Source organism: Salmo trutta, chromosome 13, assembly GCF_901001165.1.
Source record: "Salmo trutta chromosome 13, fSalTru1.1, whole genome shotgun sequence".
In the NCBI taxonomy this organism is placed as follows: Eukaryota; Metazoa; Chordata; class Actinopteri; order Salmoniformes; family Salmonidae; genus Salmo; species Salmo trutta.
Genome location: NC_042969.1, coordinates 22,711,409 through 22,735,657, shown reverse-complemented (window position 1 = coordinate 22,735,657; position 24,249 = coordinate 22,711,409). Strand labels below are relative to the sequence as shown.

Below are 24,249 nucleotides of genomic sequence, written 5' to 3'. Positions count from 1 at the left end.
GCTTAAATGGCCTAAGACTGAATCTTGCCCTTATTGAAATAAACTCTGACATTGTACTTTTTGCCTCAGTGGATGGAAGTTAACTTTTTCTGCCCAAGGTCCTGAACGCATTTGGCAATTGGTGTGTATTTGCCACGCTACAGTTAGGCCCTTAAGCTTCAACTTAGGCTACACACTAACGGAAGGTAAAAAATAATGAAAGAAAAACCTCCGTGTAGCCTATAGATATGAATTGCACAATAATTATACATTTATGGATTTTTAATGCATTGTTTTCTCTTTATTCAACACGGCCACCACCCATCCGCCCTTCATCCACACAATATTTAATTACCCTAAATCCGCCCACCCTGTGGATATAACCTGGGACTGCAGGTTATGAGTCAGCCTGTACATGTGTGTGAGTGTATGTGTGTGTATATTTGTGTTTGGGTTTCTGTGGTATGTCTGTGTGAGCCTGGTGAGATAACCCCATGTGTGTGTGTTATCTTTCAGGGAGGTTTGTAGTTGTTGTTTGTGGTGATGTTAGTCATGCCAACATAAAGGAAGAGGAATGTGGCAGTGCCCTCAAGCTTCCTATGGCACCCCTGACTATGGCACCCCTGACTAACAACAAACTCATTCAACGATGTGATACACATTCTGTTTCCAGAAACATATCTCTAGTTCCTCTAATAAAAGCAGAGATGTGTATCCTTAGGATACAGCATCCTAGTGTTTTGTTACTGCTTGATATGGGAATATGGAGTTGATGTGCTTTAATTGCTTACAAGTTATCTTGTTACATTCATCACAGAAATCATTTTAAAAACATATGTGAGAAACGCAGGGACATGCAGCTGCCTGTAAGCCCTGTTGAAGGGATGTCAGTAGTTAAAGGGAGTATGATGGGGATTTTCAGAATGATTTCCTCTTTTAATGGGTGTAGTCTTCCTTTCCTCTTGTGATGATATGACATGAGAAAAAGGTGAAAATGTTGACAGCTGTTGGGGACCACATTGAGAAAGAATGAACACAAGACCTGATTGCCTGCTTCACAGGCTTCTCCTCATGTGTTCTCCTAAAGTTGGTATCCGCATCCTCTATAGTAAATGATACAGTCCAGGTTGGCGGTTAGGATCAGTTACACATACTACAGTATGTTGTTTCTGGAGTCCCCACAGGGCATGCAGTGTTTTTGAATGTCCTAATATGTTCTAATGTTGTGATGCTTTGTGCAAGGTAGTCAGGCATATACTGTCAGTTGTGGAAAAAGCACCCAATTGCCATACTTGAGCAAAAGTAAAGATACCTTAATACGTAGAAAATGACTCAAGTAAAAGTGAAAGTCACCTAGTAAAATCTAAAAGTATTTGATTTTCAATATACTTAAGTATCAAAAGTAAATGTAGTTGCTAAAATATACTTAAGTATCAAAAATATGAATTAATTTCAAATTGTTTATATTAAGAAAACCAGACGGCACCATCTGTCATTTATTTTAAATTTACGGATAGCCAGGGGCACGCTCCAACGCTTAGACATAATTTACAAATAAAGCATGTGTTTTTTTAGTGAGTCCGCCAGATCAGAGGCCGTAGGGATGACCAGGGATGTTTTCTTGATGAGCGTGTGAGTTAGACCATTTTCCTGTCCTGCTAAGCATTCAAAATGTAACGAGTACTTTTGGGTGTCAGGGAGAATGCAAGGAGTAAAAAGTACATAATTTTGTTTAGGAATGTAGTGAAGTAAAAGTTGATAAAATATGAATAGTAAAGTACCGATACCCCAAAAAACATATTCAGTAGTACTTTCAAGTATTTGTACTTAAGTACTTTACACCACTGTATACTGTACCCTCACATGTCAACATGATCTTTTTGAAGGTTCCGGAGCGTACAACATCCAAATTATATTGCAAAGAGCTGATGAATCATCACCGGACTGGGTCGAGGTACGTTTGTCACCACATCACACATCATTCAGTGTCAGTGAGCAGTACTACCAGTTACAGGGTGGATAATCCATAGTCAGCTTTGACAGGCCCCATCTGCCTAGGACATTACTTTCACTGGCACTCTATGGACATTAGATATCTCTGAGACAGCATTTGAAGTATAGAGCATGACATTGTGTGTGTGCCTGGTTCTTGTCATCTGCCTCTCACTTTTTCTCTTTCCCTCTCCCACTCTCTCTTGTTCTCTCTCACTCTTCTCTTTCTCTTCTCTTTCTCTCACTCCTCTCTCTTTCTCTGCTGCCCAGTGGGGCCCCTCAGTCTCCTGTGGAGAAGGGAGGGAAGTCCATGTCATCTCATGGCAGCTCCAGTAGCAGTTCCCAGTCAGGTCTGTGTCCTCCACAGTCACTCTCTCTCTCTCCTTCAACCACTCACTAGAGATGGGTTCACATAGCACATATGTAGATCCTTTCGCTGCATAGTGTTACTACATGGTGAACTACAGCCTGTGTGAACGCATTGGGTGTCTACAAATCAGACTATAACCACAATACACAGGAAATGTGTCACTGAAACCTAAACATCCTGTCAGGGTTTTTTCCCTCATGAGTTGAACGTGTTTGAAAGTGAGACTCTGAACCATGCACAGGGCCACTGGCTTACTGTTTAGCTTTGAAAGTAAACAATTGTTTTAAAGCTCCAATGCAGCCGTTTTTATTTCAATATCAAATCATTTCTGGGTAACAATTAAGTAGCTTGCTGTGATTTTTAGAATTTCTTAGGGAGTAGATCAGCTTTAATATTACAGATAGATTGTAGCTTCCATCAATGTAATTGTCTGCATCTTCCAATCTCCCATACTTATTTTTTTGGTAAATATATTAGGGTTATCAAACAATTAAAATAATTAACTATAGAATTGAATGCGATTAATTGCGATTAATCACACATTTTTATATTTGCTCAAATTTGGTGCTAAATAAATATTTTTTATTTTTCAAAAAGCAATGTATTGCATTATAGGCATGTAGGGACTGAAACACAAAAATATTCTGTGTCAGAACGTTTTTAATGGCATATTTACCATAAACAAGTTAAGCAATACAAAAGTCCTGTAACTTACTAATGCTCCATCATAAATACACACACACACACACACACACACACACACACACACACACACACACACACACACACACACACACACACACACACACACACACAGTTAAAGCTTCAGCCATTCGAAATTATTGTTCTCCCAATTAGTGATTGGAGGGTTGGCTATAAGAAAAAAACAAATTAGCTCTATGGATACAAAGAGCATAAACTTGTCCAACAATGTCATGAATTTTACAGAACATAAACCTGTGACCATACACTTCAGTCATCCTCTTATTTATTTTCACTGAGCCAGTTGCAAAGACAAACAAGCCTGTTGACATTTTCAGATGATAAAGCTGCTCTCTTCTTCTGTACGATATGCCCAGAGAGTGAAAACAACCTCTCACAAGGTACTGATGTGGCAGGCGTTGCCAGGTACCTTCGTTTATTGTAGGCCAGCCTGGTGTGTGGCCCTGCATGCTGTGACCACCACTGTAGTGGACAGTCCTCCATGTTGATAATGGGCTCTGCTTTGTAACACTCCACACATTTCTCAATGGACTCCTCCTCTTCGTCAGACTCAGAAGAACTCAACAAAAGGGCAGCTTTCTTCGTCGCTGGCTCTGAATCTGTTGCTTTATCAGGTTGCTGTGCAGGCCTCTCTTCCTTCAGCAAGATGCTGACCAAAGCCCACACCTCACCCCTCTCAGTTCTGGGAAGGCATTTCAGGTCCTTAAACCTTGGGTCGAGTGCTGTGGCGATCTTCAGCCATGTGAGGTTTGTGTTTTCATTGCATTTCTCCAGTTCTGTTGTGAATGTTAGCTTGAATCTTACCATGTAGGCATGGTCATCATCCAAGCTCTCCATCACCCGAAGGAGATGACACAAAGCAGGCAACACCACTGAGCAGGAAATGTACTTCTCTCCTCCCAGAAGTTCAGTCAAGTACCTGCATGAAAAGCAATTCAAAATCACTTCAGTCAATTGTGAGACGTGTTATACACACACTCTCTCTCTCACACACACACAATATCTTATTATAACACACTAATAGTGAGATAGAGAATATAAACTGCAGAGCTCTAGTAGTGCCTCCAGTTTCTCCAGTTCAGCAGTGGTTGGCATGGTGATGTTAATTTTATGTTGGGCCAGAGCATCTCTCAGTGGTTTTTGGTTTCTCTGGATAAGCTTTACCATTTCAAAAGTAGAATTCCATCTTGTTGTGACATCTTGTGCGAGTGACTCCTTCTTTTGCAACTTGCTGTTGTCCTAGCTCTGCAGCGTTTGGTGGGCTGTGTTTGAAATGGCCAACAATTGTTCGGCATTTGGCAAGGGCATTGTCTGGCCTGCTGTTCTGTAAGGACACTGTGATGGACCTTTGGAGACTTTGCGCTGTGCAGGGCAGGTGTTCAAAACGCAGATGTTTCGCAGCTGCAATCATGTTCCGTGCACTGTCTGTGCAAACTGTGTTAACTTTGTTTTCAATGTTCCACTGCTTTGCTAGATCCATGAAATGCCTGGCGCACATTTCAGCATAGTGCCTCTCTTCTGTCTTCATTACGGACAGAGTGTGTGAATGCAGTTTCCAGTTTTCTTCAAAGTTTTCTTCAAAGTCTCCCGTGAGAGCAACAGCCGTTGTGTTTCAACTCCTCCGCTTTTTTCGTTGCCCTCTCGCTTTCATTACAGCTAGTGTATTCTTGTAACGACGGTGGCTCTCGAGGATAACTCATACGTTGAGTCGTTTGACGCTGTACGTATGATAACCCCTCAAGCCTTCGATCTCCACAATGTGGACTGGCCTGCAAGCTGTTGCAATCCATGCTTGTGTTACCTTGCTGCTTGTCCATAGGCCTCCCGCGCGCACACTCTTCTAGCTTAGCCTGCCGAAGATGTCCTCCATTGCTACTGATAACGTTACTTGTATTGCCGGCATCAACAGTATATTTCGCTTGTAAATGACAACGAAAACTCCCTGAACTTCGGTAATAAACAAATTCTGCCTTGCAGTAGATGCAAATTACTTTGATTTTACCCATAGAGCCATCTGGGAGTGATTTGAAGTTGAAGTTGCCATTTAACACTTTTTTGGTTACTACATGATTCCATATGCGTTATTTCATAGTTTTGATGTCTTCATTACTTTTATACAATGTAGAACATGGGTAGGTGTGACCAAACCTTTGACTGGTAGTGTGTGTATATATATGCTTGAATGTACAGAAAGTATTCAGAACCCTTTACTTTTCCACATTTTGTTTGGTTACAGACTTATTCTAAAATGTAGTAAATTGTGTTTTTTTCTAAACAATCTACACATAATACCCCATAATGACAAAGGAAAAACAGGTTTTTAGACATTTTTGCAAATGTATAAAAATAAGAGACCTGAAATCCCATTTAAATAAGAATTTAGACCATTTACTCTGCACATTTGGCAGCAATTACAGCATCAAGTCTTCTTGGGTATTTCATTACAAGCTTGCACACCTTTATTTGGGGAGTTTCTCGCATTCTTCTCTGCAGATCCTCTCAAGCTCTGTCAGGTTGAATGGGGAGTGTTGCTGCACAGCTATTTTCAGGTCTCTCCAGAGATGTTCAATTGGGTTAAAGTCCAAGCTCTGGCTGGGCCACTCAAGGACATTCAGAGACTTGTCCCGAAGCCACTCATGCGTTTTCTTGGTTGTGTGCTTAGGGTCGTTGTCCTGTTGGAAGTTGAACTTTCGCCCCAGTCTGAGGTCCTGAGAGCTCTGGATCAGGTTTTCATCAAGGATCTCTCTGTACTTGGCTTCATTCATCTTTCGCTCAACCCTGACTAGTCTCCCAGTCCCTGTCACTGAAAAATATCCCCACAGCATGATGCTGCCACCACCATGCTTCACCATAGGGATGTTGCCAGGTTTCCTCCAGACGTGATGCTTGGCATTCAGGATAAAGCGTTCAATCTTGGTTTCATCAGACCAGAGAATCTTGTTTCTCATGATCTGAGAGTCTTTAGGTGCCTTTTGGCAAACTCCAAGCGGGCTGTCATGTGCCTTTTACTGAGGAGTGGCTTCCGTCTGGCCACTGTACCATAAAGGTCTGGTTGGTGGAGTGCTGCAGAGATGGTTGTCCTTCTGGAACGTTCTCCCATCTCCCCAGAGGAACTCTAGAGCTCTGTCAGAGTGACTATCAGGTTCTTGGTCACCTCCCTGACCAAGGCCATTCTCCCCCGATTGCTCAGTTTGGTCGGGCGGCCAGCACTAGGAAGAATCTTGGTGGTTTCAAACTTCTTCCATTTAAGAATGATGGGAGCCACTGTGTTCTTGGGGACCTTCAATGCTGCAGACATTTTTTGGTAAACTTCCCTAGATCTGAGCCTCGACAAAATCCTGTCTCGGAGCTCTACTGACAATTCCTTCGACCTCATGGCTTGGTTTTTGCTCTGACATGCACTGTCAACTGTGGGACCTTATATAGACAGGTGTGTGCCTTTCCAAATCATGTCAAATCAATTGAATTTAACACAGGTTAACTCCAATCAAGTTGTAGAAACATCTCAAGGACGATCAATGTAAACTAGATGCACCTGAGCTCAATTTTGAGTCTCATAGCAAAGAGTCTGAATACTTATGTAAATAAGGTATTTCTGATTTTTTGTTTAAATACATATGCAAAAATTCTAAAAAACGTTTTTCGCTTTATCATTATGGGGTATTGTATGTAGATGAGTATTTTGTATTTATTTAATCCATTTAAGAATAAGGCTGTAACGTAACAAATGTGGAAAAAGTCAAGGGGTCTGAATACTTTGTATATATATATATATATATATATATATATATATATATTAGGGCTGTCAAAATTAACGTGCTAATAACGCGTTAATGCTTACATTTTTAATGCCGTAAATTTGTTTGATGCCATTACCGCATTTGCTTAGTTTGACCCCCTGAACTATCCGTAGTTCAAATTCAAGCCCTGGAAGACGATGTGCTAGTTAGCTACTTGTATGAATGAATGATGGAGAATGCTAGTAAGGGCCTTTTAACCTCTCTGGGCCAGTGGGACGTTAGCGTCCCACCCTATTCAATAGCCAGTGGAATCGCGTGGCGCAAAATACAAATACCTCAAAAATGCTATAACTTCAATTTCTCAAACATATGATTATTTTACACCATTTGAAAGATAAGACTCTCGTTAATCCAACCACGTTGTCCGATTTCAAAAAGGCTTTACAGCGAAAGCAAAACATTAGATTATGTCAGGAGAGTACCCAGCCCAAAATAATCACACAGCCATTTTCAAAGCAAGCATATATGTCACAAAAACCAAAACCACAGCTAAATGCAGCACTAACCTTTGATGATCTTCATCAGATGACACTCCTAGGACATTATGTTATACAATACATGCATGTTTTGTTTAATCAAGTTCATATTTATATCAAAAAACAGCTTTTTACATTAGCATGTGATGTTCAGAACTAGCATACCCACCGAAAACTTCCGGTGAATTTACTAAATTACTCATGAGAAACGTTGACAAAATACATAACAATTATTTTAAGAATTATAGATACAGAACTCCTTTATGCAAACGCTATGTCAGATTTTAAAATAGCTTTTCGGCGAAAGCACATTTTGCAATATTCTGAGTACATAGCTCAGCCATCACGGCTAGCTAATTTGATACCCACCAAGTTTGGGACAACCTAAACTCAGAATTACTATTAGAAAAATTGGATTACCTTTGCTGTTCTTCGTCAGAATGCACTCCCAGGGCTTCTACTTCAACAACAAATGTTGTTTTGGTTCCAAATAATCCATAGTTATATCCAAATACCCAGTTTTGTTTGTGCGTTCAGGTCACTATCCGAAGGGTAACGTGCGAGCGCATTTCGTGACAAAGAAATTCAAAATATTCCATTACCGTACTTAGAAGCATGTCAAACACTGTTTAAAATCAATTTTTATGCTATTTTTCTCGTAAAATAGCGATAATATTCCAACCGGATAACGTTGTATTCATTAAAAGAGAGAAAGAAAAAAATGGCGAAGTCTCGTGACCGCGCATCTCAGTCTCTCTCCCCAGGCAGGCCACTTTCAAACTCTGCTGCTGTACTTTGCCCAGAGACAGGAGACGCGTCATTCCGCTTTCTGAGGGCTTTAGAGGGCCAATGGAAGCCTTAGAAAGTGTCACGTAACAGCACAGATGCTGTAATTTCGATAGAGATGCAACAGAAGGACTACAAATTGTCAGACAGGCCACTTCCTGCCTGGAATGTTCTCAGGTTTTTGCCTGCCATATGAGTTCTGTGATACTCACAGACACCATTCAAACAGTTTTAGAAACTTTAGAGTGTGTTCTATCCAAATCTACTAATTATATGCATATTCACATTTCTGGGCAAGAGTAGTAACCAGTTTAAATCGGGTACGTTTTGGGACACCCTATTTAACAGCCAGTGAAATAGCAGGGCAACAAATTCAAAACAACAAAAATCTCATAATTCAAATTTCTCAAACATACAACTATTAAATCCCATTTTAAAGATACACTTCTCGTTAATCCAACCACATTGTCCGATTTCAAAAGGGCTTTACGGTGAAAGCATAACATTAGATTATGTTAGGACAGCGCCGAGACAAGAAAAACCACACAGCCATTTTCCAAGCAAGGAGAGGCGTCACAAAAACCAGAAATACAGCTAAAATGAATCACTAACCTTTGATGATCTTCATCAGATGGCACTCATAGGACTTAATGTTACACAATACATGTATGTTTTGCTCAATAAAGTTCATATTTATATCCAAAAACCCCATTTTACATTGGCGTGTAATGTACAGAAATGTTTTGCCTCCCAAAACCTCCGGTGAATGAGCACATCAATTTACAGAAATACTCATCATAAACGTTGATAAAATATTCAACTCTTATTCAAAGAATTATAGATACACTTCTCCTTAATGCAACCGTTGTGTCAGATTTCAAAAAAGCTTTACAGCGAAAGCACACTTTGAAATAATCTGAGTACGGCGCTCAGTCACAAAACCAAACCCGCCATTTTGTGGAGTCAACAAAACTCAGAAATTACATTATAAATATTCACTTACCTTTGATCTTCATCGGAATGCACTCCCAGGAATTCCAGTTCCACAATAAATGTTCATTTGTTTCGATAAAGTCCATCCTTTATGTCCAAATACCTCCTTTTTGTTTGCACGTTCAGTCGAGTTATCCAAATCCACTGTGCTCGCGCAGTTAGTTCAGACGAATAGTCAAAAAAGTTATATTACAGTATAGAATCAATCTTTAGGATGTTTTTATCATAAATCTTCCATAATATTCCAACCGGACGATTCCTTTGTCTTCAGAAAAGAAAAGGAACACAGCTAACTCTCATGTGAGTGCGCGCCACTGAGCTCATGTCATTTTCTCACTCATCTACTTCCTCATCTACTCCCTATTCACAGTAGAAGCATGAAACAACATTCTAAAGACTGTTGACATCTAGTGGAAGCCTTAGGAAGTGCAAAATGAACCCAAAGTCACTGTATACTGTATAGGCAATCACTTAAAAAACTACAAACCTCAGATTTCCACACTTCCTGGTTGGATTTTTCTCAGGTTTTTGCCTGCCATATGAGTTCTGTTATACTCACAGACATCATTCAAGCAGTTTTAGAAACTTCAGAGAGTTTTCTATCCAAATATACTAATAATATTCATATCCTACCTTCTGAGCCTGAGTAGCAGGCAGTTTACTATGGGCACGCCTTTCATCCGGATGTCAAAATACTGCCCCCTACCCTAGAGAAGTTAAACAAATCAACATTTGTTTTATATTTGAGGTTCTTCAAAGTAGCCACCCTTTGTGACAATAACTCTAGTACGAACTCGGTCCCAGGCGCAGAGAAACACAGCAGGCAGAGGTGAGGGTAAATCCAGAATGTTTACTGAAGTATTCACAGGAAAAACAACAAAGCAAGTGCACATGCGTACAACACAAAACAAGACAAGAGACCTGAGCAACCCGCTCAGTTCCATAGAGGAGAGGAACCTAAATAGTCCTAAACCAGGTGAACCCATTAATCCCAATCAGGCTCACCTGGACAATAGAAACATAAGGATGCCCTCCAGTGGCACCCTCAGGGATAACACTCCATGATGACCTCTAACTTGTGACAGGACCCCCCCCCCCCCCCCCCAAGGAACAGCTTTCAATGTTCCACCAGGGGTAGCTGAACAACGACGGAAGTCTTAAATGAGTCCGGGGTCCAAAATGTCCCGGGCCGGAACCCATGACCGTTCCTCTGGGCCGTATCCCTCCCAGTCCACAAGATGCTGAGTCCCCCGCCGGATCTGATGGCTGGAGAGGATGTGTCGCACCATGTAGGCTGGCTGTCCCACTATCATGCAAGGTGGAGCTGGAGGCCGAGTGGCCGGAACCAGGCTTGAGTCTGGAGATGTGGAAGGTGGGATGAACCCTCATGGACCGGGGAAGATGAAGACGGTAGGCCACTGGATTGATGCGCCGTAGAATCTTGAATGGCCCAATGTACCGGGGTGCCAACTTCCAAGTCTCCACGCATAGAGGCACGTCCCTAGTAGACAGCCAGACTATCTGGCCTGGATGCAGGAGGTTGATGGCACAATCGTAGGGCCTGTGAGGAGGTAGTTTGCTGGCCCTTTGTTTGCTGAAGGCCTGACCCAAATCTCAGTAATCCCGAGGTAAGATCAGGCTTGTCACTCCTAGTTGGAGGAACAAGAGAGTCAGAAGTCTCCAGATGTGCAGGACCGGAAATGTCTGGAGAGAGTTGCTGGCAGGTGAACTGGCATGAAGGATTCCATCTCAGAACTCTTCCCGAAGGCCAGTCAATCTGAGGATTATGGGTGGAAAGCCACGGATGTCCAAGAACCAGGGGAAGCTCAGGACAGTCCACCAGATGAAACTTGTTGTATAGCACACTGTATTACTTACACAACTAATATAAGGACAGGACATGAGACGGGAGGAGAAATTAACGTGGACATTGTTTAATGCGTTTTACAGGAAGAACATTCCAAGCGTTTTTAACTTAGGGGGGGGTTACAGGTGCCCTAAAGGGACAAAACTAGAATATCAGTACACAACATATTCCTCCCCCTTTACCTTTGATGACTCATAAGGAAAAAGTAAATATTCACTGTTTTGCCTATTGTTTTCTTTTTTATATAATATTTCAGAATAACCCTTTCTAAACTAGGGATAGAGGGTAGACTGCCTCAGTCCCCAGACTTCACCCTGGGGTGTATTCTGCCCCAATGTTGGAGGTTAGTCTGAACTAAATAGTCAACCTGTCAGGGGGTCGTCTTTCTCTTGCAGGGTAATGACGACGTACAGGTGAGTCTACAGTCACATTATCTCTGAGTCTGAGTGGTGATGGTGTATGCCCAGACTGGGGTGCAACAGTACCCTGAGTAGGCACTCTGGCTGGTTCAGGTGAGTCTGGAGCACTTTCCACATTTGTAAGTTGCTGCAGTGGATGTTCAGGTGATAGCTCGTAGTCATGGTAGGTCTCCAGTAGCTGATCTTGGTTTGTCACTTGACATGAGTCCTCTCTGAGGTTGGTTCCTGGCAACAGTTGATCCACGTGTCTCCTCCAGATGATGTTTTCCGGTGTGTGAACTGTGTAGGACACAGGCCCTGTTTGTGCAACCACTGTGGCTGGTATCCACTTTGGACCTTTGCAGTAGTTCCGAGCAAGAACTCTCTCTCCAGCTATGAAGCTTCTGTCTTTTGCTTTGCTCCGTCTCTCCACCTGTGCTCTCTGTTGTGTCTGTACAACCTGTTTCGTCTTTGGAGGTCTCAGGAGGTCGAGTCGCGTGCGAAGCTGTCTTTTCATCATGGCTGACACGGGTGCCAATTTGATTGTAGCGTGGGGAGTGTTTCTGTAGGTTAACAGGAAGGTGTTTAGACGCCTATTGAGGGAGCCGTTCCCTTGTGATGATTTTAAAGCTTGCTTCATCGTTTGGACAAACCTTTCAGCGAGGCCATCCGTTGCAGGGTGATACGGCGCTGACTTGATGTGCTGAATTCCATTTGCTTCCTTGAATGACCGGAACTCTTCAGACACCAGTTGGGGGCCATTATCACTAACGAGTTGCGACTGAAGATTGACCGTAGCTCTTCGATGGTTCTCTCCGCTGAGGTGCTCTTCATCACTGTGACCTCAGGCCATTTGCTGTGTGCGTCAACTATGACTAAGAACATACGATCCTCCAGTAGGCCTGCATAGTCTATGTGAACTCGCTGCCAAGGCTCCTCTGGGAAGTCCCATGGGTGTAGTGGCGCTAGCTGAGGCATGTTCCTCATCTTTTGACATGCAGAACATGACTTGACCGTGTCTTCGATAGCTTCGTCCAGACCTGGCCACCAAAAGTAGCTGCGTGCAATCTCCTTCATTCGCACCATGCCACAGTGCCCTGAATGGAGTTCTTCAAGCACCTTCCTTCTCAGTGGCGGTGGTATGATGACTCGAAAACCCCATAGCAAGCATCCAAACTGAACTGTGAGCTCGTTTCTCCTCACTAGGTAAGGTTGTAGGCTGTCCGACATATCTCATTCTTTTCCACGAGTGACAATGTCCACGACCTCAGACATCACTGGATCAGTGTGGGTGAACTTTTTCACTTAGACAGATGTAACTGGGGCGTTCGTCACTTCCTTGAAGTAGAAGATTTCAGCCTGGGAGTGCTCAGTGTGTGCGACAGGTAAGGGAAGCCTTGAGAGGCCATCTGTGCCTGTGCCCAGGGCTGGCGGGCGTCCCTGGCTGCGCCCGGCTGGCGGGCGGCGATGGCTGCGCCCGGCTGGCGGGCGGCGATGGCTGCGCCCGGCTGGCGGGCGACCCTGGTTGCGCCCGGCTGGCGGGCGGCCCTGGTTGCACCCGGCTGGCGGGCGGCGATGGCTGCGCCCGGCTGGTGGGCGGCGATGACTGCGCCCGGCTGGCGGGCGGCGATGGCTGCGCCCGGCTGGCGGGCTGCCCTGGTTGCGCCCGGCTGGCGGGCGGCGATGGCTGCGCCCGGCTGACGGGCGACCCTGGTTGCGCCCGGCTGGCGGGCGTCCCTGGCTGCGCCCGGCTGGAGGGCGTCCCTGGCGGCTCCGGCGGCACTGACCCAGGATTCACCAGGCTGGGGAGATATGAAGGAGGCCTGGCCCTGGGCGCAGGCACAGGACTCACCAGTCTGGCGGGCGGCTCTGGCGGATCCGGCGGCTCCGGGCTGGCGGGCGGCTCTGGCGGCTCTGGCCCAGGATTCACCAGGCTGGGGAGACATGAAGGAGGCCTGGCCCTGGGCACAGGCACAGGACTCACCAGGCTGGGGAGACATGAAAGAGGCCTGGCCCTAGGCGTAGGCACAGGACTCACCGGGCTGGCGGGCGGCTCTGACTGCTCCGGACAGGCGGGCGGCTCTGGCGGCTCCGGACAGGCGGGCGGCTCTGGCGGCTCTGGAGAGGCGAGCGGCTCTGGCGGCTCCTGACTGGCGGGCGGCTCTGGCCGCTCCTGACTGGCGGGCGGCTCTGGCGGCTCCTGACTGGCGGGCGGCTCTGGCGGCTCCTGACTGGCGGGCGGCTCAGGCGGCTCCTGACTGGCGGGCATCTCTGGCGGTTCCGGACTGGCGGGCAGCTCTCTGGCGGGCAGCTCTGGCGGCTCCGGACTGGCGAGACCCACTGGAGGCCTAGTCCTGGGAGGTGGCACAGGACGGACCAGGATGGGGAGACCCACTGGAGGCCTAGTCCTGGGAGGTGGCACAGGACGGACCAGGATGGGGAGACCCACTGGAGACCTGGTCCGTGGAGCAGGCACAGGATTGACCAGGATGGGGAGACCCACTGGAGACCTGGTCCGTGGAGCAGGCACTGGAGGCCTGGTCCTGGGAGCTCCAAAAGTATTGGGACAGTGACACATTTTTTGTACAATTACTTATACAACTAATATAAGGACAGGACATGAGACGGGAGTAGAAATGAACGTGGGCATTGTTTAATGCGTTTTACAGGAAGAACATTCCAAGCGTTTTTAACGTAGATAAGCAAGGGGGGGTTACAGGTGCCCTAAAGGGACAAAACTAGAATATCAATACACAACAAAACTGGTTAAGCTCCACATGGTCATCCAGAACCTGTAGCTGAATAGGCATGGTGAGTTGCTTCACTTTCCCAGACCCTAGGGTTTGACCCTCCAGCGCAGTGTCCGACAACAGTGTTCAGCTTAGTGAGTGGCAGCCTCTGTTGGCGAGCTAACGTGCGATTCAGAAAACAGCCGGTAGCCCCAGAGTCTATGAAAGCAGAATTGTCCAACTGCCCATTGTCCCACCGCAGGTTGGCCGGAAGCAAGATCTATCCAGATGGCCAGAACGATAAGCGTCTCCAGAGTGTCAGGGTTGTCCTGGGAAGCCAGTTCATCCTTGAGAACCTTGCTGAGTCTGTTCAGAAAGACTGAGTGAAGTGCCTCTGTATTCCAACCGCTCTCAGCAGCGAGCGTCCGAAAGTCAATGGCGTAATCCGCTACGCTCCGGCTGCCCTGTCAAAGCACAATGAGTCTTTGAGCAGCACTCCTGCCACTGATGGGGTGATCAAAAACCCTCATCTTCTGCGTGAAGCTTTGCCAATTGAAACAAATGTCTGATTGCTGCTCCCATATGGCTGTTGCCCAGGCCAGAGCCCGTCCTGAGAGCAAGGCGATGACATATGCCACTCTGGAACACTCGGTGGGAAACGTTGATGCCTGCAGCTCGAAGACCAGCAAACATTGGAGCAGGAACCCACGACACCTCCCAGGATGCCCCTCATAGCGCTCCGGTGCCGGGAGATGAGGCTCCCAAGGGGAGGAAGCTGATGAACTGGTAGAAAGTGGAGGGTTAGGAACCACCACAGGTGCAGCAACCGTTGCTCCTGTCTGTTCGGTCTGCAGAGGGAACACAAGAGTTCCTAAATCCTCCGAAAATGTCTTCAGCCGCTCCTCATGGCAACCAATCACAGTTCCATGGTGAGTGAGAGCCGACCGTAAGTGGTGGAGCTCGGAGTGTCCCTCGGATGACGGAGAAATCTCTGCTGGGTCCATTTTTGGCTCAGGTCTACTGTGACAATAACTCTAGTACAAACTCGGACCCAGGCACAGAGAAACACAGCAGGCAGAGGTGAGGGTAAATCCTGAATGTTTACTGAAGTATTCACAGGAAAAACAACAACGCAAGTGCACGTGTACAACACAAAACAAGAAGAGACCTGAGCAACCGGCTCAGTTTCATAGAGGAACCTAAATAGTCCTAAACCAGGTTCACCTGGACACTAGAAACACAAGGATGTCCTCCAGTGGCACCCCCAGGGATAACACTCCATGATGACCTCTAACCTGTGACAGCCTTGATGACAGCTTTGCACAATCTTGGCATTCACTTAGCCAGCTTCACCTGGAATGCTTTTCAAACAGTCTTGAAGGTGTTCTCATATATGCACTCGTTGGCTGCTTTTCCTTCACTCTGCGGTCCAACTCATCCCAAACCATCTCAATTGGGTTGAGTTCGGGTGATTGTGGAGGCCAGGTCATCTGATGCAGCACTCCACCACTCTTCTTCTTGGTCAAATAGCCCTTGCACAGCTTGGAGGTTTGTTGGGTCATTGTCCTGTTAAAAAACAAATTATAGTCCCACTAAACTCAAACCAGAAGGAATGGCGTATCTCTGCAGAATGCTGTGAGATTATTAAAAGTAGGCACCCTTTCCCTTGATGACAGCTTTGCACACTCTTGGCATTCTCTCAACCAGCTTCATGAGGTAGTCACCTGGAATGGATTTCAATTAACAGATGTGCCTTGTTAAAAGTTAATTTGAAGAATTTATTTCCTTAATACGTTTGAGCCAATCAGTTGTGTTGTGACAAGGTATGGGTGGTATACAGAAGATAGCCATATTTGGTAAAATACCATGTCCATATTATGGCAATAACAGCTCAAATAAGCAAAGAGAAATGACAGCCCATCATTACTTTAAGACATGAAGGTCAGACAATGCAGACAAAACACATTTTTTCAAGTGCAGTCGCAAAAACCATCAAGCGCTATGATGAAACTGGCTGATGGACAGCCACAGGAAAGGAAGACCCAGAGTTACCTCTTCTGCAGAGGATAAGTTGATTAGAGTTAACTGCCTCAGAAATTGCTGCCCAAATAAATGCTTCACAGAGTTCAAGTAACAGACACATCTCAACATCAACTGTTCAGATGAGACTGCGTGAATCAGTCTTTCATTGCTGCAAAGAAACCACTACTAAAGGACACCAATAAGAAGAGACTTGCTTGGGCCAAGAAACATAAGCAATGGACATAAGACCAGTGGAAAACTGTCCTTTGGTCTGATTAGTCCAAATTTGAGGTTTTTGGATCCAACCGCCGTGTCTTTGTGAGACGCAGAGTAGGTGATCGGATGATCTCCGCATGTGTGGTTCCCACCGTGAAGCATGGAGGAAGAGGTGTGATAGTGTGGCGGTACAAGGCTGGTGACACTATCTGTGATTTATTTAGAATTCAAGGCACACTTAACCAGCATGGCTACCACAGCCTTCTACAGCGATACGCCATGCCATCTGGTTTGCGCTTAGTCCCACTATCATTTGTTTTTCAACAGGACAATGACCCAACACACCTCCAGGCTGTGTAAGGGCTATTTGACCAAGAAGGAGAGTGATGGAGTGCTGCAACAGAATCCCTGGCCTCCACAATCACCCGACCTCAACCCAATTGAGATGGTTTAGGATGAGTTGGCCCGCAGAGTGAAGGAAAAGCAGCCAACAAGTGCTCAGCATATGTGGGAACTCCTTCATGACTGTTGGAAAAGCATTCCTGGTGAAGCTGGCTGACAGAATGCCAAGAGTGTTCAAAGCTGTCATCAAGGCAAAGGGTTCCTACTTTGAAGAATCTAAAATATATTTTGATTTGTTTAACACTTTGTTTGGTTACTACATGATTCCATATGTGTTATTTCATAGTTTTGATGTCTTCACTATTATTCTGCAATGTAGAAAATAGTACAAATAAAGAAAAACCCTTGAATGAGTAGGTGTGTCTAAACTTTTGACTTGTACTGTATATAAAACAAAGAAACATTTTTGACTACACTGGGCCTTTAAGTTTCACTTGAGGGTGTTAGGGTGACGGGGTGTCGGTGAGGGAGTATGGGTGTGGGCGTATGGGTGAAAGAGGGAGTGTGCGTGAGGGAGGGTGGGTGGGTGAGGGCATGTGGGTGAGGGTTTGTGGAAAGGAGATTGTGTGAGGGTGTATGTGTGTGGGAGTGTGTGAGAGAGTGTGGGTGGGGGCGTGTGAGTGAGCAACAGGCCCTGTGGTAGATTGGGTGTGGAAAACCAGTACAATTAATGGGTAGACTCAAAAGAACTGCCTTTTGGATAAGAAAGATAAAAGGAAAGAAAGACTGGGTAATATGTTCAAAGTTCCCCTTTTTCACAATTACTTGTCTGGGGAATTTTAAGAAAGCAGTTCATGAATATGGTAAATAAATGTGCTAACATGTCTTTGTTTAAATGCCAAAGGAATCTTATACTGTACATGAAGAGGGAGCATTAGCTCAAATAGAGACATGATAATGAATTTCACATTTATAGTCTTTTACAAATTCATTACATTGTAGCTTTCAGGAAGTAATCCAGTGGAAAAACAAGGAAGCCCTTCAATATATCCTGATGCCTTAGTCCATATCTGGACTTGCTCATCATATTAACGCAGCATACTGAGGTCTTGGGGCAACTGACAACTTTAATCCTTAACATAGTTTGAGGAAAGCTCCCATAATGAGCCACCAATGCTCACTACAGTATCTGTATGGCTCTGGTAATATTTAGCACGAGTGCACAACATAGTGAGATGGGAGATTGAGATTTGAAACATGTCTTTTGACTCTATCAGGTTACTTCAAGCTGGAGAGCCCTCTGCTGCAGAGCCGTCTTCTGCAGTACAAGAAGTCTAAGGAGAATTCTCCTGGAGCCCTTCTTCAGCAACATGTAAGTATCTGTCTTCTGTCACCATCCTAGCATCTAGAACACTATTCCACATCTATTATATGTCAGATTTAAAATGTTGTTTTCAGCCATGAATGTTGTCGTGGGATAAGTTGTTATTTTCTTTATCGGCTCCCGTTGCCCTGTGGTTCTGGAAAATACCTGCATCTGTAACACTTTCCATCTTGGTCACCGAGCTTGATGTGGGTTGCTGTTGTTTGTGACTGTGTGTTTTGAGAAACAAAACTGTAAGGAACAGATGAATCCGATTAGCTCTGGATGTGAATGAGGAGAATCCGTATGACCATCTCTCACATCTGTGTTTGCTTTCATCAAAACAAAGAATGCTGTAATTGCTCCTCTGACTCATCTTTACGTCTAAATAGTGTATTATTCCTGCTTATCCGTTCTAAACTAAATATTGCATGTTACATTTACATTTTACATTTAAGTCATTTAGCAGACGCTCTTATCCAGAGCGACTTACAAATTGGTGCATTCACCTTATGATATCCAGTGGAACAACCACTTTACAATAGTGCATCTAAATCTTTTAAGGGGGGGGTTAGAAGGATTACTTTATCCTATCCCAGGTATTCCTTAAAGAGGTGGGGTTTCAGGTGTCTCCGGAAGGTGGTGATTGACTCCGCTGTCCTGGCGTCGTGAGGGAGCTTGTTCCACCATTGAGGTGCCAGAGCAGCGAACAGTTTGGACTGGGCTGAGCGGGAACCGTGCTTCCTCAGAGGTAGGGGGGCCAGCAGGCCAGAGGTGGATGAACGCAGTGCCCTTGTTTGGGTGTAGGGCCTGATCAAAGCCTGAAGGTATGGAGGTGCCATTCCCCTCACAGCTCCGTAGGCAAGCACCATGGTCTTGTAGCGGATGCGAGCTTCAACTGGATGCCAGTGGAGAGAGCAGAGGAGCGGGGTGACGTGAGAGAACTTGGGAAGGTTGAACACCAGACGGGCTGCGGCGTTTATGTTATGACTAGGCCTAATGATTTGAGGTTAGAGGTACAGTATGCCATTTAAGATTCCGGTCATTCCGACGGGATGCAGAGGACAAGTCAGATTGGAGTCCTGTCCTGTCCTGTCCTGTCTCTGATTCCCTCCAAAGGACACAGTGGCATTGTGTTTTATTCAATAACATATACCTGCTTGTCATCTTCATGTGGACTGACAATTATTCCTGTATTGGATTAGCATTAGCAGTCCTGTATTATTTCATAATCATGTCTGCCTGCCTGCCTGTCTGTCTGCCTGTCTGCGTGCCTGTCTGACTGTCTGTGTCAGGAACTCTGATGTCTGGTGTTCTATCTCTGATGTCTGGTGTTCTATCCCTGATGTCTGGTGTTCTATCCCTGATGTCTGGTGTTCTATCCCTGACGTCTGGTGTTCTATCCCTGAAGTCTGGTGTTCTATCCCTGAAGTCTGGTGTTCTATCTCTGATGTCTGGTGTTCTATCCCTGAAGTCTGGTGTTCTATCTCTGATGTTCTATCCCTGAAGTCTGGTGTTCTATCTCTGATGTCTGGTGTTCTATCTCTGATGTCTGGTGTTCTATCTCTGATGTCTGGTGTTCTATCCCTGATGTCTGGTGTTCTATCTCTGATGTCTGGTGTTCTATATATGATGTCTAGTGTTCTATATATGATGTCTGGTGTTCTATATATGATGTCTGGTGTTCTATATATGATGTCTCGTGTTCTATATATGATGTCTGGTGTTCTCTTTATGATGTCTGGTGTTCTATGCCTGGTGTTCTCTATATGATGTCTGGTGTTCTCTTTATGATGTCTGGTGTTCTATGTCTGGTGTTCTATATATGATGTCTGGTGTTCTATGTCTGGTGTTCTCTATATGATGTCTGGTGTTCTCTTTATGATGTCTGGTGTTCTATGTCTGGTGTTCTATATATGATGTCTGGTGTTCTATATATGATGTCTGGTGTTCTATATATGATGTCTGGTGTTCTCTTTATGATGTCTGGTGTTCTATGTCTGGTGTTCTATATATGATGTCTGGTGTTCTATATATGATGTCTGGTGTTCTATATATGATGTCTGGTGTTCTCTTTATGATGTCTGGTGTTCTATGTCTGGTGTTCTATATATGATGTCTGGTGTTCTATATATGATGTCTGGTGTTCTCTATATGATGTCTGGTGTTCTATCTCTGATGTCTGGTGTTCTATATATGATGTCTGGTGTTCTATCTCTGATGTCTGGTGTTCTATATATGATGGCTGGTGTTCTCTATATGATGTCTGGTGTTCTATATATGATGTCTGGTGTTCTATATATGATGTCTGGTGTTCTCTATATGATGTCTGGTGTTCTATATATGATGTCTGGTGTTCTATCTCTGATGTCTGGTGTTCTATATATGATGTCTGGTGTTCTATCACTGATGTGATTCTCTGTGTTTCTCTCTCAGGGTTTCGGCCACTTCTCTGGGCTTACGTCTAATCTCAGTCCGTTTGTCAAGGCAACAGAGTACTCCTCTTCTAGCGATGAAGTTGGAAGTAGTGATGATGATGAGAAAACCCGGTGGGTTCACCTCGATTGATTTATTGATTGATTGGTTTTATTTGATCATTTAAAAAAACATATAGAGCCAAAAAACAAGAGCATTATCCATTAAAACACTGCTCTCTGACTGCTGTTGTCTGTGTTTCTCCAGGTCTCCATTGAATGGGAAAGGTATGTTCTTCCAAGGAGCCCCTGATGGGATAGTCCTGCAGCCCCACCATAATCTCAACCAGACCCCGGTATACATACACCTCATCCATACACTATGACCTCTTTGGGACATTTTGGAGTGAAAAAGTACACTCACTTATTAACTTTGAGAGCTTAGCTAGCTGCTTTCCTTCCCAACACAGCCAGCTGCTTACCTTACCAACACAGCCAGCTGCTTTCCTTCCCAACACAGCCAGCTGCTTTCCTTCCCAACACAGCCAGCTGCTTACCAACACAGCCAGCTGCTTTCCTTCCCAACACAGCCAGCTGCTTACCTTACCAACACAGCCAGCTGCTTTCCTTCCCAACACAGCCAGCTGCTTTCCTTCCCAACACAGCCAGCTGCTTTCCTTCCCAACACAGCCAGCTGCTTTCCTTACCAACACAGCCAGCTGCTTTCCTTACCAACACAGCCAGCTGCTTTCCTTACCAACACAGCCAGCTGCTTTCCTTCCCAACACAGCCAGCTGCTTACCTTACCAACACAGCCAGCTGCTTACCTTATCAACACAGCCAGCTGCTTTCCTTCCCAACACAGCCAGCTGCTTTCCTTACCAACACAGCCAGCTGCTTTCCTTACCAACACAGCCAGCTGCTTACCTTACCAACACAGCCAGCTGCTTACCTTACCAACACAGCTCACTTGTCACTGATATTAATTCTGTACTTGATGAAAACTCAGATCAAATCCTCCTCAAACTCTCAACATTGAACAGAAATATGTTCAATTCTTTTAATGGATATATAGTTAGATAATAGATTAATAGTTTCAGTCGATTCAGGTTCATACTACAGCGTCATCTTCGTTATATCAGAGTAATAGGTTGCTTAAAGGGAAAATACACTCAAAAACGATCTGTTGGTATTTTGTTCATTAGTCCACTGTTGATACAGTGCCAAAATGTTTAGCATTTCAGTAGTCAGGTTTTCAAGATATTGGACTTTCAAGAGGCAAAGAGTCACCAGCCACATCATCATGGTTTCCATGAACTCTGCTAATTTGTAAATTGGGTCATAGTCAGAGTTCAGACAGTTCAGATGCAGTCAGTGTGAAATCTCGTTTCTTGCTCACACGGGCAGCAGCATGCATCAGACTTGGCAGTGCTGCCGTCAACAACAATGTACTATCAGTCTGCTGCGTCCAAAATGTCATCCTACTCCCTGGCCTGTATTGTGCACTACTTTTGACCAGAGCACTATGGGCCCTGGTCAAAGGTAGTGCACTAAATATGGATTAGAGTGCCATTTGGGATGCATCCAGAGCCACTTGAGCTCAGGGTTGTCACCGGTCCCGCATGGGTCATTTTCATGACAAACACTAGAGGGCACTTTGTGCATACTAACTAGCACATGGAGCGGATGCTACTAACTAATACAGATGTAGGATCTTAATTTGATCACCCTGTTGCAGGACAACTTTCCTGCAATGCAAGACATTTAAAACTTGTGTATTCGAGATTTAAAAAGGCTTCTGAAGTTTGTACAGTCGTGGCCAAAAGTTTTGAGAATGACACAAATATACATTTTCACAAAGTCTGCTGCCTCAGTTTGTATGATGGCAATTTGCATATACTCCAGAATGTTGTGACGAGTAATCAGATGAATTGCAATTAATTGCAAAGTCCCTCTTTGCCATGCAAATGAACTGAATCCCCCAAAAACATTTCCACTGCATTTCAGCCCTGCCACAAAAGGACCAGCTGACATCATGTCAGTGATTCTCTCGTTAACACAGGTGTGAGTGTTGACGAGGACAAGGCTGAAGATCATGCTGATTGAGTTCGAATAACAGACTGGAAGCTTCAAAAGGAGGGTGGTGCTTGGAATCATTGTTCTTCCTCTGTCAACCATGGTTACCTGCAAGGAAACACGTGCCGTCATCATTGCTTTGCACAAAAAGGGCTTCACAGGCAAGGATATTGCTGCCAGTAAGATTGCACCTAAATCAACCATTTATCGGAGGATCAAGAACTTCAAGGACAGCGGTTCAATTGTTGTGAAGAAGGCTTCAGGGCGCCCAAGAAAGTCCAGCAAGCGCCAGGACCGTCTCCTAAAGTTGATTCAGCTGCGGGATCGGGGCACCACCAGTACAGAGCTTGCTCAGGAATGGCAGCAGGCAGGTGTGAGTGCATCTGCACGCACAGTGAGGCGAAGACTTTTGGAGAATGGCCTGGTGTCAGGAAGGGCAGCAAAGAAGCCACTTCTCTCCAGGAAAAACATCAGGGACAGACTGATATTCTGCAAAAGGTACAGGGATTGGACTGCTGAGGACTGGGGTAAAGTCATTTTCTCTGATGAATCCCTTTCCGATTGTTTGGGGCATCCGGAAAAAGCTTGTCCGGAGAAGACAAGGTGAGCGCTACCATCAGTCCCGTGTCATGCCAACAGTAAAGCATCCTGAGACCATTCATGTGTGGGGTTGCTTCTCAGCCAAGGGAGCGGGCTCACTCTCAAACCATCCAGGAACAGTTTGGTGACGAACAATGCCTTTTCCAGCATGATGGAGCACCTTGCCATAAGGCAAAAGTGATAACTAAGTGGCTCGGGGAACAAAACATCGATATTTTGGCTCCATGGCCAGGAAACTCCCCAGACCTTAATCCCATTGAGAACTTGTGGTCAATCCTCAAGAGGCGGGTGGACAAACAAAAACCCAGAAATTCTGACAAACTCCAAGCATTGATTATGCAAGAATGGGCTGCCATCAGTTAGGATGTGGCCCAGAAGTTAATTGACAGCATGCCAGGGTGGATTGCAGAGGTCTTGAAAAAGAAGGGTCAACACTGCAAATATTGACTCTTTGCATCAACTTCATGTCATTGTCAATAAAAGCCTTTGACACTTATGAAATGCTTGTAATTATACTTCAGTATTCCATAGTAACATCTGACAAAAATATCTAATGTCACTGAAGCAGCAAACGTTGTGGAAATTAATATTTGTGTCATTCTCAAAACTTTTGTCACAACTGTAATTTCCACATTGAAATTTCAGACTTGATTTTCCATTATGAAAAGCCCCTACAAAACATCTATGAATGTTCACATGATTATTTTACTGCTTTAGTAAACTGGCTCAAATTAAGATCCTCCATCTGTACATGGAGCAGAGCAAAGCCCAGTGATGATGCTGCTCTCCCACAGCCCCCTCAGAGCCTCTGCCTCCTCCATTGATACTGCTCTCCCACAGCCCCCTCAGAGCCTCCACCTTCATTGATACTGCTCTCCCACAGCCCCCTCAGAGCCTCCTCCACCTCCATTGATGATACTGCTCTCCCACAGCCCCCTCAGAGCCTCCTCCACCTCCATTGATGATACTGCTCTCCCACAGCCCCCTCAGAGCCTCCTCCACCTCCAGTAATGAATGCAATGCCACTTGATATGGTGTAAGCAGGGCTTGATATCCTTGTTTACCTCTCCCACTTCACTTCAAACAACGCCTTGGCTGTCATT

The 24,249-nt window shown here is 45.0% G+C and overlaps 1 protein-coding gene across 2 annotated transcripts in view; it reads left to right on the top strand.

Moving 5' to 3' along the window:
- Positions 1–24,249, top strand: part of LOC115205462 (mitogen-activated protein kinase kinase kinase kinase 4-like) — a 125,202-nt gene that overhangs the window by 73,859 nt on the left and 27,094 nt on the right. For both annotated transcript variants that reach the window (XM_029771459.1, XM_029771458.1), the window contains exons 18-22: positions 1,866–1,933; positions 2,242–2,321; positions 17,971–18,065; positions 20,493–20,605; positions 20,739–20,826. In XM_029771459.1, coding sequence (XP_029627319.1) covers positions 1,866–1,933; positions 2,242–2,321; positions 17,971–18,065; positions 20,493–20,605; positions 20,739–20,826 — 444 coding nt within the window. The remainder of the gene's footprint in view (positions 1–1,865; positions 1,934–2,241; positions 2,322–17,970; positions 18,066–20,492; positions 20,606–20,738; positions 20,827–24,249) is intronic.